This window comes from Lotus japonicus, chromosome 3 (genome assembly GCF_012489685.1).
Source record: "Lotus japonicus ecotype B-129 chromosome 3, LjGifu_v1.2".
NCBI lineage: Eukaryota > Viridiplantae > Streptophyta > Magnoliopsida > Fabales > Fabaceae > Lotus > Lotus japonicus.
Window position 1 is genome coordinate 66,182,112 of NC_080043.1, and position 15,595 is coordinate 66,197,706.

General features: G+C 33.8%; 1 protein-coding gene across 1 annotated transcript; it reads left to right on the forward strand.

Annotated features, from left to right (window-relative positions):
* Positions 1–1,670: 1,670 nt before the first annotated feature.
* On the forward strand, positions 1,671–7,653 carry LOC130745363 (probable choline kinase 2). The gene is made up of 9 exons (XM_057597550.1): positions 1,671–1,850; positions 2,502–3,024; positions 3,834–3,955; positions 4,061–4,256; positions 5,004–5,121; positions 5,205–5,252; positions 5,502–5,602; positions 6,332–6,461; positions 7,228–7,653. Exons 2-9 carry the CDS (start codon positions 2,542–2,544, stop codon positions 7,326–7,328), a joined length of 1,299 nt encoding a protein of 432 aa, XP_057453533.1. The 5' UTR covers positions 1,671–1,850; positions 2,502–2,541; the 3' UTR covers positions 7,329–7,653.
* Positions 7,654–15,595: the final 7,942 nt, after the last annotated feature.

The following is a 15,595-nucleotide window of genomic DNA, read 5'->3' on the forward strand; positions in this document are numbered from 1 at the left end:
ATCCCCCAGCTACACATATAGATACAATGGAGGAAGGAGAGAGGAAACCAAGGAAGTCATAGCCATGATTTGGTAAGAAATCCAAAGCCCTAGCAAAACTCCATAGCCCCCCACGAGTTTCCCTAGTAGAGAGAGGGAGAAAATAGAAGAAAAAAGCGAAAAGGATCCCCCAAAACTTGAAGTTCTAGTGTTTAAAGTCGAGGCCACTACTACTCTATGCAATCACACCCAACAACCGGTGCAAGTGCACCACCTCTCACATGAAACACCAACTTGCTAGCATCAACATGCCAAAGCCACACAACAATGCTTACAGAACTTGCCTCAGACATTTTCTCGCTAATCCAATCGGTGGTGGTAGCGACAACAACAATGCTGGTAGTAATGTTGGAGGGTAGTAGTGGTGATTAAATTTTTTTAAAATTGATTTTGATTATTTCAAATTATTTTGTATTTTTATCAAATAGACTTTAAACGTTTTATTGAAAATTATTAAATTAAAACATATTTTCATTTTTTTATATAGAAAACAAAAATTCGAAACAAAAAAAATTAAAAAAAAAAACTAAACTAGAATTTATTTTTCTAAAACCTAATCGCCCTAGCACTAAAAATTCACTTTACAAAATTGGCTTAAACATATTTTCCCCCTAAAAATATAGCAAATGTTAACTTTAGTCACTGAAAAAATAATTATGAGTTTTTAATTCTTTAAAATATAAATAGTATGTGTTTTAGTTCGTTTTCGTTAAGTTTTGCTTATTTGGCACACAAAATGATAACTCTCCATTCTTTTTTTTTTCGGGAACTCTCCATTCTTACTTATGTTTTTTTATCTGATTTTCACCATGTGTGTTGGGTCTCACCTATTTCCACAACTCAATGTTACCTAAATTTTGCACATGTGCAAAGCGAAGCACATGTGTGCCAATAAGCGAAATTTAATAGCAAGTATAAATTAGTGAGTCACATGCCTCCAAATCAAATAAAAAATACCAATTATGAAGAGTGGTCATTATTTATAATTCATATAAGCAAAACTTAATGATAATGACTAAAACATATCCAAATATATATATATATATATTTAACGATTAAAAACTAAAAAATATTTTTTCTAGGATAAAAACTAACATTTGCTATATAATTTTCAAGGACATGAAACATATGTACTTAATAAGTCTTCTCTCATTGATCTTGAGTTCGACTTTAGTTACTTCTGCGGTCTAAGAACTATAATATACGTCTGAAAACAAATGTTACTTACGGAGATACTTACAACTACAGATCACCGGCAACACAACTTAAATATTGACAATGAAAATCGAACACACAACCTTATAAAAGAAAGTGATTCATGCACACGAACTGAGACAACATGTGTTGGTTCAAAGAACGACACCTAGCTACACGAGACGAGCGCTCATATTTATAAAAAAATTATAAATTAAAATTAAAATTAATGACTTACACCTGTTATAAAAATACCATAAAATTGAGTTATAAAACACAATCTCCAATTTGTTATAGCAGCATTAATGTAATTAATTAATGACAAACACATGCATCATAAAATAGAAAATCAGTTTTAGCAACCTCTAATTTTAGCCACATTTATCTGTGTGTGTGTCAGAAAAATCAGAAGCAAGCTTGAAAACTGTTCCCTCCCTCCATATCCATTCCACGTTTAGCGTCTTCTCGTTGGCGGTGTAACTACCTCTTATATAAACAAAACCTTTTCTTCCATTCTTCTGAAACCGCAGGATCTTTGCGCTCACCTCCTCTCTCGTTCCCGGCGGCGAGGTCACCGGCCACCGTGGCGCCGCCTCCACGCGCATTTGGCTGTTCAGGTTCGTGTTCTTGGATTCGTTGTGCATCATATATAAGAATTTCATGCCTTTTTTGTGATTTAAAGGTTTTTTTTCTTTCTTTGATTGGATTTGTTCAATAGAATGGGCTTGATTACAATTATATATATTTTGTTCCAAAGAAATTGTTTGGATTCTACAACATATGTTGGAAACAAATGGTTTTGATTTTAGTTAATGTTTCCGTATCAATTTTTCATTTATTGTTGTTTTGTTTTATGTTGAAAATGAATGAGAGATCATTGTTAAAGAAATAATATAAAATCATTGATATGACATTTACCAACTTAAGCTTTTGGGATAATTGATTACTTGACATAGTATCAGAGCTCTACGACGAAGCAGTGTTCGGTCCCTACCGCCCCCAATTCTTCTAATAAAAAGTTGAATTGAAGCATAGGTGGGCCTCGCGGTGTATTAGAGAAATAATATAAAACATTATCCAACAACTTAAGCTCTTGGGATAATTGGTTATGCTTATTGTTTGCCAATTTCAATGCTGAATAATCATCTGGTTTGTATCATTTTTATGATTTGAATGGCTTGTATGCTTTGTCTTTTTTTGTTTGGGGTAATATCCCTGCTTTTATAGGATTGAATGTCTTATAAACAATGAACTTGATATTTTTTCAGTGAATCTCTGCCTCTGCTGGGAGAATTGAGGAGTTTTTCAATGGGTGTAGCTGAAGATCCTGTAAATAATAAAGATGCCACACAAAATCTTGTAGATAACAAACTTGGTGAAGCAGAAAATCCTGCCAATGTCAAAGAAATCGTTGCAGAAAATCCAATAGATGATAAAGGGAGGCCTGAAGAAAATCCTATAAAAGACATGGCAGATTGCCTTCCAGATGAAGCAACTCAGATATTGAAATCATTGGCCAGTGAATGGGAGAATGTACTAGATGCAAATGCATTGCAGGTGATTCCTCTCAAGGGGGCAATGACCAATGAGGTATTCCAGATTAAATGGCAAACAACAGCAGGGGAAACCTCGCGAAAGGTTCTAGCTAGAATCTATGGTGAGGGCACAGACATTTTCTTTGATAGGGATGATGAAATCCGAACATTTGAATTCATTTCAAAGAATGGGCAGGGACCTCGTTTGCTAGGAAGGTTTGCACATGGCCGCATTGAAGAATTCATCCGAGCTCGGGTAATGTGATGTTCACTTTTCATTGTTCATCTCTTTATAACTTTGTGACTTAAATTGTTGTCATTAGACCTGTTTAATGAAAGGGAAACGTGGAAGGAATGTAACATACAAATGATATTACTTAAAACGACCTTCACTTTTGCTTATTTAGGGTGTGCTTCGATACCCCTTGAGTGCAATGTGAACGGGATTTCTTCTCAATATGAGAAGAGTTTTGTTCCCTTTTTAAATTTTTCCTTGAAGTGTGTTAAAATCCCTTTGCACCAGAGCTCAACAGATGTCCAAAAGTTTTCTTATCGTTCACATTCAAGTTATTTGGAACTTTGTGACTTAAATTGTTGTCATTAGACCTGTTTAATGAAAGGGAAATGTGGAAGGAATGTAACATACAAATGATATTACTTAAAACGACCTTCACTTTTGCTTATTTAGAGTGTGCTTCTATACCCCTTGAGTGCAATGTGAACGAGATTTCTTCTCAATTTATGAGAAGAGTTTCGTTCACTTTTTAAATTTTTCCTTAAAGTGTGTGTTAACATCCCTTTGCATTGGAGCTCAACAGATGTCCAAAAGTTGCCTTGTCGTTCACATTCAAGATATTTGGACAATATAGTCTTAGCCTTTTATTAGACCTGTTCGATAAAAGGGACCTGTGACCACCGATATGACTTAAAACAACTGTCATTTTTTATTATTTATTCGCTCACCTTTGCAAGTTATTTGGTCAATGTAGTATTTTCTTTTATTTATTTTACACTATATCCTATCGATGGACTTGATTAGCTCATAAACTATTTTGGATTTATCAGACCTTATCAGCATCTGATCTGCGTGATCCGTCTATTTCTGCTCTTATAGCCACCAAAATGAAGGAGTTTCATGATCTCGACATGCCTGGCCCAAAGAAAGTGTTACTTTGGGAAAGATTGCGGTACGTGCTGTCTGATAGCCCATCCCAACCGCACCATTAAAAAATACGAAGAAGTTGTGAGTAGAATTTGATCATTTCTCAAATAATTATTTTTCAATGTTGCAGAAACTGGCTTAGTGAGGCGAGGCGCTTGTGTTCTCCGGAAGAAGTTGAAACATTTCATTTGGACACAATGGACAAGGAAATCTCTAGTTTGGAAAATGAACTATCGGGCACTCACCAACGTATAGGGTTTTGCCACAACGATTTACAATATGGTAACTTTATGCTTGATGAAGAGAACAATTCTGTGACCATAATAGTGAGTTTCTCTTCATGCTAGTGAAATTATAGTTTTGTTTCTGACATCTCTGTAGTGAAAAAAGCTAGTAGGCTACAATTTAATATTCTCATAGGACCTACTCTTTGAAGAGATAATTGGTTCTAATCCCCTTTTATTATCATAGGCTTGCCAATTGATATTTTCTACAAGACATCAAAATGTTTTTATTGTAAATTGACTTTTCCCTTAGAACAAAAACTTCAATTGCACTATTGAATGTCTTACGGACCCAGTCTCCACTGTAATTCAGTTGTACACCCATCTATGAAATAATTATATTCTTCCAAAACAAGTAACATTAGAGAAATATTTCCTTCCACACTCACAAAAGAGAAATATACTTATATCACTGGCGGAACAGTACTTTGTATGTGGATGTAACTTGTAAGACTTCTGAGTTCTTCTATTTATAGGAGAGCATGCCATCTAAATTTTAGGAGTTTTAATTTTGGGAGATAAGGGAATCAATTTGATGACAAATGACTTTGATATAATCCAGAAGAGATTATGAATGATGTGTGGGTGGATAACAAAATCCTTTCCTGCAAGTGAGGACTTTTTTTTAATTAGCTATGGCTGAAAATATTATTTTTCTTCTTTAATGACTACTCATAGCCTACCGGTTAATCTTTCTTTATTGAATTATCTTTAAACAACAACAATATTGTAAGAAATTGATATGCCCTAACTGGCAATAACGATTTTAATGCTGTACTTTTGTAATAGGATTATGAATATTCAAGTTATAATCCTGTGGCATATGATATTGCAAACCACTTCTCTGAGATGGTTGCGAATTATCATACGGAAACCCCACATGTTCTTGACTACAGTAAATATCCTGGTATGTGGCATGTAGAATCAAACCGCACTCTTTTCTTTTGTTATATTCAGCCAAAAATAATTTTTATCTGTTTCTCTTAACAGATTTGGAGGAGCGTAAAAGATTTGTGCATACATATTTGAGTTCTTCAGGTGACATTTCAGTTTTTAATGTTGAAGATCGAGTTCTTTACTGAATTATTTCAACAAGGGTTTGGTGTTTTCTTTCAATTTATAAATATTGATATTCTCTTTCATGAAGGGAGCAACAAAGTTGCATGGTCTAAATTAAACTAGTAGTTAGGTCAATGCATCCTTTAATTTCATCACACACATCTGTCACCTTACCTTAACCACTGTAAGTATGAAGTTTTAATCATGAAATTAATGGACATGTAACAGGTCAACAACCTAGTGACAGTGAAGTGCAGCAGCTAGTTGATGAAGTCGAGAAGTATACACTTGCAAATCATCTATTATGGGGCGTGTGGGGAATAATTTCGGTATCTTCACTTTGTTACTTTATCATTAGTTATTTTATCCTTATGCTTCTTATGTGTTTAGGATGGATGTGGCAAGAGTCCTTCAAAATGGATAAGTTATTCAATAAGCTGATGTATGAGCACCATTTCTATAAATAGAAACCGTATGTTAGTATGAAAAGAATCATTACCATGACTGAAAATCCTATTGTTTTATCTATTAAAATGGTAGATATATACTATGTAACCCGGATTTAGAAGATCCCCTCTTGAAGACCAAAAGCCAAGAGTCCTTTTTTCATCCACACCCATATTTTTCCACATTTTAAAAGCATTACACCTGTCCTTTTCTGTGATTGTTGAGTCCTTGTGCACTAGTAAATAAATCATTGAGCAGTATTACCTTAACATTTGAAGTTTTTTGAGGAATTAAATTTGAAGATTGGGGAATTAAATTATTACACTCATAGTTCAGTGACCAAACTGTAGTTTGGTTATTGAAACAAATAGTTTTACTTTTTAGGGACAGGTCTGTAAACTAAAAAGCCATAAGAGTCCTTCAACATTAGGAAATTTTCTTGATCCTAATGCATAATTCTACTAAATTTTTGCAGAGAAAAACATTTTTTTTCCAATAGTCGTAGTGTCTAATAGAACTCTAGAGTCTAGAATTCCTACTTCCACTGTGGGGGTGAGAGTTAACATATATCTATAGCCTTATCTAAGTTATCTTCTGAATATTTTTTCCAGGAGCATGTAAACAAAATTGACTTTGACTACAAGGAGTATGCAAAACAGAGGTTTCAAGAGTACTGGTCAAGGAAAAAACATCTTTTGAGCTCTGATGAGTCTTCCCATGATAATGTGACATACATTAATGGTACTTAACTGGATTGAAGTTATTTTCTATCATTGCACTATGAATAGATAGGTGATGATAAGGACAATAATTTACGATATTCATAAACTATGGCGTACTATGTCAATGACGCAAGGCTGCAGTGTGTATGTCTAGACATAGCATATTGATATGTTTCTGGTAGCACATTGCCATGTTTATTGCTCATTATGTCTCCATGATGAATAGGAGCCTCAAGCCCATCTTTTTGTTTTGGCATTACTATACAAGGCCACCGAAAAAAAAAAAGGGATACAACTTAGCTAAATTGTTGTTGTATCAAATTATGCTTCTTTAGTATTGTTTCTGTGGTATGAATTACAAAGGGCAAATTAATCAATTGTTTCATTTCATCTGTTAAGAATGAGATGTATATTCTTTTAGAAATGCAAGTACATTTAGGAGGTCACATGACTAATTAAAATAGTCACTTGGCTTCGTGTTTTAATCTTTGTCATTCTTAAAATGATTATGCATTTGGATTTAAAAATGTAACTACCTCAGCAGGGGACGTGGGTAAACTAGGGAATCGAATTGAACCGTGACCACATTCTTGTCTCATTATAATAGGTGTTATTGTATAGCTACAAGTTTGTTGCTCAAATGCATTCTATCTAATCATCTTGTAAAGAAGCACATAAATTGAGCATAGGAGCTACCATACTATATGATCTCATGAATATTGAGTTGCCGTGTTGATTCAATTCACAAATATTGCTTCTCATCTTGTCTGACTATTGGTTTTCAGGAGAGCAAGCACCGATATCGATCCCCGGCGAAAAACCAGCAAATGTCTTCAGGAAGTTGAAGAAATTGTTTGGTCTAGGTTTATTCAGATCGAAACACTAGAGCAGGGTATTCCTCTACTTTCAACTTTAAGAGTGAAAATGGAAGATATGGGAAAATATAGATACAGAAATGCACTATGCTTGTATTGCAACTTTTCTCTATTCTTCATTTCGCCGCTGATGTTTCATAAACACCTCGGCTCCATCCAGAATCAGAAATGACATAAGGAAGAGAAGTGAGAAATCTGATGGATGATGTTATGCAAAATAATAGAGATTGGAAGAACGAAGTGGAAGTAGAATAAAATAAAGAGTGGGTTTTCTTCCTATGTACCAAAAAAACAGAAAATATGGGTATCAATATATTAAAGTTATAGTTTCACTAATTCTTTGTAAATTTAAATTTTGTCTCACTCTCATAAACTAATAATCATGATTTGGATGAACCTATAGAATACAATATTAATATCAAACAATAAATAAACTTATATTATCTAGCTAAATACGGCGTACCAAACTAGCCTAAAAATTTGGTTTTGTAGGAGGCCGTAATTTGGTTTCTTGGGTTTTGATTCTGATATGGGGCCTTTTGTGTTGTGCTATGCTGTTTGGTTTTTTTTTTTTTTATGTTAGTTCTCGACTTCTGGGCTCTTGTGGTGCGTGCTTTGTTGGGCAATCGGTTTCTTGGGTTGTCCTTACTTTTGCTATCTTTTTAGATGTCCCTTTGTTAAGGGCTGTGTATTCATGTCCTATTTTATCATATATATTTATATTTATTTCTGTTTTCTAAAAATAACGAGCCTAAAAATTATATTGAGAGTTTACTGTAGTCAAGCCAGTAAAAGACATTGCGTAGAAAAATAAAAGGATATAATATAAAGTATTGATTTTTAGGTAAACTAAAATCTAAGAGATGTGAGTTAGGCAGCCTATTTAGACTATTTAGAAAACTACGTGACAAGTAGAAATATATCAATCTCGGTGGCTGGATGACTCCTCAATCCTTAGATCGCAAGACTAAGGCCAACGAGGGAAGGAAAAATGTGACTGATGATTAGTGCATTTCATTTCATACACGGGTTCTAGGAAAGTTGTAAGTTTACTTTGGGTCAACCCGCCACTAAGAGATATTGCGTATGCTTTTTCTTGAATTATTAGTTTGTCGATCATTTACTTCACTACCAATAGTTGCAGAATAGTCAAGCAAAACAATCCAATATGCTCAATTATTAATCTGCCATGTTCCTTCCTACTTCTTTCACTCTTGACTCTTCACTCTAGCTTGAATAATATTGTTTGTTTGGAGTACTTTGCTAGTATATTAAAAATTTGGTAAACAATCTTGTTTATTTCATGTTTTGTTCCCCACATTAATATTATTTCTTTCTCCATTAACATTCTCTTTAATATGAATTACAATGACAAATGATATGTTAAGCGGACATCGAATCACATTTCACATATTTGGTCCATTTTAATTAGCATTTAAGTCACCTTGGGCGACGCTATATATGATCTTGAAATTTGTTTTCCGAATACTAGTGTCGGGTGTGGCCAATACTAATAATGGTTGTTGATGTAAAATTGATGATGAGTTACAACCATTTACTTACTGCTTTGAGGGCCTCAAAATTGTTCGTTCGCTAATTGAGCGCTTCTTATTCGGTCGCCCTCATCCAGGCCAAACATTACTCATAACTAGGAGTTTCTATGGTTAGTATCTCTAAATTAAGGGTATTGTTTCCCTCTCATGAAACCGTTAACTTGAAGACCCGAAATAGTTAAACAAATGATGTGTCATCATTGGTATTCAACAAGATAAAGTTAATTCACATATAGCATCAAACAGATTAGGACGTAATTTATTCATCATAATAAAATATAATATCAATATTTTTGGCCAACATTAATTAATGTTCATCCTTTTCTTTATAGAGATTAATTTCTATGCACCGACGGTGTAAAAAGTTTTACACCATCATTCAATCACAACCTTTCATTTTCTATTTTAGATATTATTAAATTTAAAATTAATTGTGAACTAACAAAATGTAGGGATGTGATTGAATGATGATGTAAAACTTATTTACACCGTCGGTGCATAGAAATTAATCTCTTCTTTATAATAAGGATTTAGACATCAATCAAAATCACACCGAATTCATTGTGAAAATAAAATTATGAAAGAGAGACTTTCTTGAAGTTGTAACTACATATTCTACTAATAAAAGCACACCGAATTCTTCAAAAAAGTAAACATAATATAATTAAATGGTGCATATGGTTCAGCATTTCGTTTCTTAAGTGGTGGAGAGTTCAATTTGTAAATGAAAAAAAACTTCTCGCCACCTCGGCCGCAACCTCCTCCTACTTTATGCGCTAACTGTTGGACGAGAGACTCGTCTCTTGGTTATCGTTTGTAGAGATACTTACTTAAAAAAAGTCACTCATGAAGCAACTCTAAAGGTTCCATTTGTGCCACCTATAAATAGGGGGTAATATAATCCAAGGCACGCTCATGAAGCAACTCTAATACAATTACAACAAAATATTAGATATCCTGGTGAGGTTCTCCTCCCAAATTTCATTCTTTTCACTATTGTTACTATTTGCAATCATATGCAATATGGGATTATGCGATTTGAAGGCTAATTCCTGCAATGAAGACAAGCAAATACTCCTATGTTTCAAACATTCACTCATCAATTCATCAGGCATGATGTCTACATGGTCCACTAAAGAAGATTGTTACAAATGGAGAGGAGTTCAGTGTGACATCAATGGCAGAATCATAATTATAACCCTTCCTTGTTCCACTGATGATGACTACGTTTATGGTAGCAATGATAACAAAAAACAATGTCTAGCAGGTGAAATCCACCCATCTTTACTTGATCTTGAAGTTTTGAACCACTTGAATTTAAGTAACAATAACTTCAAATCTATAAATTGGTCTTTGGGTTGTCAAAACTTTTCACTAGTAAAGAGCTCTCATGAGAATGGAAACTCCTCCAATCTTGTGTTGCTCGACTTGTCGAACAATGAGATGATTGTGATTGATGATTAGAGATGGCTTCTTCGCCTACCATCCTTACAATATCTCTACTTGAGTTCCATTGATCTCCACAAAGAAACTCAATGGCTTCACATATTGACCAAGCTTCCTTGACTTTCTGAGTTATCCTTGTTCAGTTGCCAACTCAATAGCGCTAGTCCATCTATTGACTATGCAAATTTCACTTCACTTGAATATCTTGATCTTTCTAACAATGATTTCTTCTCTGAATTGCCAAATTGGTTGTTCAATCTAATAGATAGATGGATAGATTGAGGTTTTGTAAGGAGTATAAAGATAAGGTGGTGGCGCTATACTTCACTATTCCTATTTTATAAGGCTTAATTGCACATTTGCTCCCTCATCTTTCACCGTTGTGCGAAGTCTCTCCCTCATGTTTAAAATGTGCAGATTCCCTCCCTCATGTTTCAAATTGTGCTGCCGTTAGCTTTCCATCCAATTGTTAACGGCGGTTGCTATTTTCACCTCCTCCTTTTACTAACCATACCCCTCAATCAGAAATAATAAAACAATAAAAAATAGTAAAACATATAAAAAAAATAAAAAAACACCATGAAACAAGGAGAGGAAGACATCGATCTGAACCAGAAGTCCAGAACCTTCTCGAAAATTGCTACCTTCTCCTTCCCTTCCACCAGCGCCACTCACCACCACAACCACCCTTCCATCTCGATTTTATCCTCCTTCTTCATCCTCAATTCGAACCCAAAAATTTCCCCCAAATTAGGGTTAAATCGGAAGATGAAGGAAGACATAACCCACATTAAGAGAGAGCAATTGAAGGAGGAATGTGTTAAAGAGAGAGCAACCCACTTCTCTGTTGTGCCTTGTTTCTGCATCGCACACCCATGGGGGACCAACAAAGGGGTTTTGCTCATCACCCTGCTTCTTCTGCCAAGCTCTCCGTTGCGTCACAGTGCGAGATAATGGGATGGGTTTCACGCACTGTCTGAGGTGAGGGAGGATGGGTGTACGTCACGCACTATCTGAGGAGAAATCAACCATCAAACTCGCGTCTTTCACCTTATCTTTCTCGATCTCTTCTTTCTTCCTCCCACTCTTGCCTGTTATGGGTTTGTTTAAGGTTAGGGGTGGTGGGTTAGTGGGTATAGCCGTAACAATCAGGAGTCTGTGGCCATAGAGAAGTCCTAAGCCTGAAAAGCAGAATCGCCATGCTTCATAGAATTTAGTGTTTCTTGTATTTGATTTGTCCACATTTGGAATGACAGCTCAGTTGCTACATCTTCATCATCCTTATACGGTTGTACCCCACCTTTTCCAAAATTTCATGTATTGCAATTAGATCTCTTCTTAAATAAGCTTCACCAAAAGGTGTTAATGAAATTGTTTCCTTTGGTGATAGACTCCCATCGGGTATGCCCAATAAAACAGATGAAGGTTGTTTTTTTAACTGGCTTTTACTGGTTTATGTTACTGGTTTTTGTACTCTTTCTTTTGTAATATAGGTAATGATAGCTTGGCTTATTAAGAAAAATCAGTGTGGGTGCTCATTTTGTGCGTTTGGATTTTAAGTTGCCAGGCATATTTTACTAGTATTTTTTGTGAATGTGTGTGTGGCTAAGTGTGTATGAGATTAAATTTGGGGTAAAAAAAAATTGCTGGGTTTTTTTCTAGGTTTTTTTGTTGTATACCATGAAGAAAGATGAAGATCATGAGGGAAGAGATGAAGATGATAGATTTCTAGGTTTTTTAATTAATATTTTTTCCCCAAAAATCGTGTAGGTGGTGCAGATAGTAAAAAGGAGGTGAAAATAGCATACTTCGTTATCTTTCAGATGGCTAACTAACGAAAGGGGCATATTTTTACAAATTAATACATGAGGGAGGGAATCTGCTCATTTTAAACATGGGGGAGAGACTTCGCACAACGGTGAAAGATGAGGGAGCAAATGTGCAATTAAGTCATATTATAATAGATAGATAGATAGATTGATTGTGATCTAAGAGTACTAGTTCTTAAAATTGTTTTCTATTGAATAGATTTCATAACTTTGAAATGTACATATTTAAAAAGAACATTAAAATAAAAAGAAACTATCTGTAAAGTAAAACACCAAAAAGTTAATGAACATTTTTTGCTCACCACATTGCTAAATTTGAATTGAAGGACTGCACTTCAGGATCAACTTAGACATAAATTTGGTCTTTCACGGCATGCTTCCATGTCCAATTGAAGAAAATGGTACCATAAACCACCGAGAAGCTGATTGCAAATCCAACTCTCATACCTATATAAAGCGATTCCAATAACTCATCAGAACCATTCTCATCATTAGCCACAAATTTTGGGTCATGTGGTGGTTTATTATGAGTCCAAATCTTTGTAAGTGGTGCTCCACAAAGTTCAGGATTTCCAATATAGCTAAGAGCTATAAATCCTTGAAGTTGGGTCCCTAATGAGATTCGACATGTGAGATTGTTGAATGAGAGATTTAAAGCACAAAAAAAAAATAGTTTTGGAAAGAAAATATAAAAGTTAAAACAATAATTGTCTTGGAACGGAGGGAATACTTTAAATGATGCTTAATAATAATTAGTAATAATTAATATTATTTTTAAAACATAATTCAAGTCAATATTAATTATATGTGTGTAAAGTTTTAATATTAATAAATTATATAAATAAAAATTAATAACTAATTAATATTTTTTTAATTAATATTTTTTTAATTGATATATTTACTATTTTACTAATGTTTTTTTAAAAACAAATTTTCTAAGTTTTTAATTACTATTTAATTATTTAATTTAATTTATTATTTTACTAACAATTGTATTTTTCATTATATAATATATCGTTAAAGAATTTTTTTTTGAAATCCTGCTATCATTTCTTCTATAAATTAATTCTTATTATTAAGCCTAGCAAGTCATTCATCATCCAATATCCACATATGGCTATGGCAACCCCAAAAATGCTGTCACTCCTCCTCTTCATGACAATACTCTTTGCATTGAGGTTTGATACCGGTGTCACCTTTAGCTTTTTACCTCCCAAAATTACTGTAGAAATCATCAATGATTTAGCACAACTGCCAACCAACAACACAAGTCTCATTTTCCATTGTAAATCTAAGGACGATGATTTGGGAATTCAAACGCTTGAGCTTGGAGGTACATACAGTTTTCACTTTCGAAGAAGTCCCAGTATTCTAAAAAATACTTTATTTTTCTGCTCTTTCACGTGGCCAGAACAACACCCATCCCGTCATTATTTTGACATTTATGATCAACATCGAGACGGTTGCAAATTTTGTTCTTGGAAAATATGGAAACAAGGTGCGTGTATGTATGAGGAAGAAACTGGTCGGCATGACATGTGCCTACCTTGGAATCAACCTTCACAATAATACTTACTCTTTTAATGTATCTTGTATTTTCATTATCGTATTATCCACCTATAATAAACAATCGTATTTCATTTTCAAGGTGTCATATGATCATTTAAATTTGGGTTGATCTATATAAAGTAATTTCTTATACTAAATACTAGTATTTAACTTGTGACATGCCCGGTTGGAATATGAATGACAGTATGACACGAACTTATAATATAAAGATAAATTGAACACACATATATGTCATAAAAACAATCAAGTTGCAATCTAGTCCTAGTAAAAACATTCTTATAATCCATCATTGTTGTTGTTAATGATATAGTAGATATGGATTTATTAAATTAAAAGAAACTCCGAAATTTAAAAATTTAATAATAACCAAATTTTATTTAAAAAATAAGTATTTCATTATTTAGCCTAAATTAAATCTAAACCAAATTTTTAGTCATATTAAGTAATTCTTTTTTGAAATCCATATTAAGTAATTAATTATCTAATAAATGTAATTAAATAACATTTATGATTATTAAATGTTGATATTTTTTTTGAAATCCATATTAAGTAATTAATTATCTAATAAATGTAATTAAAAAACATTTATGATTATTAAATGTTGATATTTTATTTACATATTAAAGGTTAATAATAAATTACTATTTATTGATATGGAAAATATGTATTGTACTATATTAGACTATTTATAATAGGCAATACATTTATGTTGAATTGATTGTGATCACACTAATTTAAGAGATAAGATTAAACTAATAAAATTACGTACGTTAAAAAATGTTGGGATAATTACTCAAGTAAAATAAGTATTTATAATTTCAAAGTTTAACTTTTTTGAATTGTATCAATATTTTCGGAAATCATTTCGAAATTCAATATTCCTTACAAGAATATATAATAGGCTAACCTCAAATTAGTCCCTGTCTTTGTGTCGCCGTTTGAATTAGGTCCCTGACCGGAAAAATTTGTGGATTAAATCCCTATCTTTGAAAAACGTATGGAGCCAGTTCTCGCCGGAGTTCGGAGCTCCGGCGAGTGATGAAATGACACGCTGACTAGATTAATGAACTTGACGTGGAATTAAAAATTAAAAAATTAAATTACACATAAGAAATTTTAATTTAATTAACAAAAATAAAATCAATTCACAAAATTAACTCTAATTTAATTAACAAAAAAAAATTCCTCCCCCCCCCCCAATTAACCCCAAACCTAAATTCCCCTATTCTTCAACATCATAACCAGAACCCAGAAAACTCAGAAAACAATCGCAGGTTCTCCTTCTCCTTCTCTCATAATTTTCCTTTCCCTTCTCTCTCTAGTGTTCAGTAGCAGCAGAACTAGGAAAGGGAAACAGAAACTCATATCGACCCAGATTGAGGAAAACCCCAAATCGACATGCAAACCACACACAAGAAGAACAATGGATGGCAGCAATGGAGCAACAGAGTTAGGGTTCATCTTCTCCTTTTCTTCTTGCTTCTGCATCTCTTCTCCTCTCCCGTTGTTCTTCTTCTGCTTCTGCTTCTGCTTCTCTTCTCCTTTTCTCCGCTGACGGAAGAACAAGAGATGGCAGCAATGGCGCTCCACGAAAAGATACCACCAGTGGCAGCGTCGGTGGTTCTCAGAAAGGAAGAAAGGAGGTGTAACACCCCGATTTCGGTGGCATCACTTTAGTAACCAAAAAGAAAATAAAGCGGAAAAACGTGAATACTTTTTTTTCGATTTGTTTAAATAATAAAATTAAAGACTTGTCGAAGTAAAGACTCTACAGCGAAATATAAACATAACTAATGTACAATATATTTACAGCCCCCGCTGTAAGTAGTGAACCACGTCACGAGTATCCTCCAGTGACGGGAAGTAACCGAAAGTGGTGCC

Excerpts from the sequence above, each read along its gene's own strand:
- LOC130745363 (XM_057597550.1), top strand. The coding sequence starts at position 2,542 with ATGGGTGTAGCTGAAGATCCTGTAAATAATAAAGATGCCACACAAAAT. Across the intron at positions 3,025-3,833 it reads AAGAATTCATCCGAGCTCGG|ACCTTATCAGCATCTGATCT; the intron begins GTAATGTGATGT and ends TGGATTTATCAG. Across the intron at positions 5,603-6,331 it reads GCGTGTGGGGAATAATTTCG|GAGCATGTAAACAAAATTGA; the intron begins GTATCTTCACTT and ends TATTTTTTCCAG.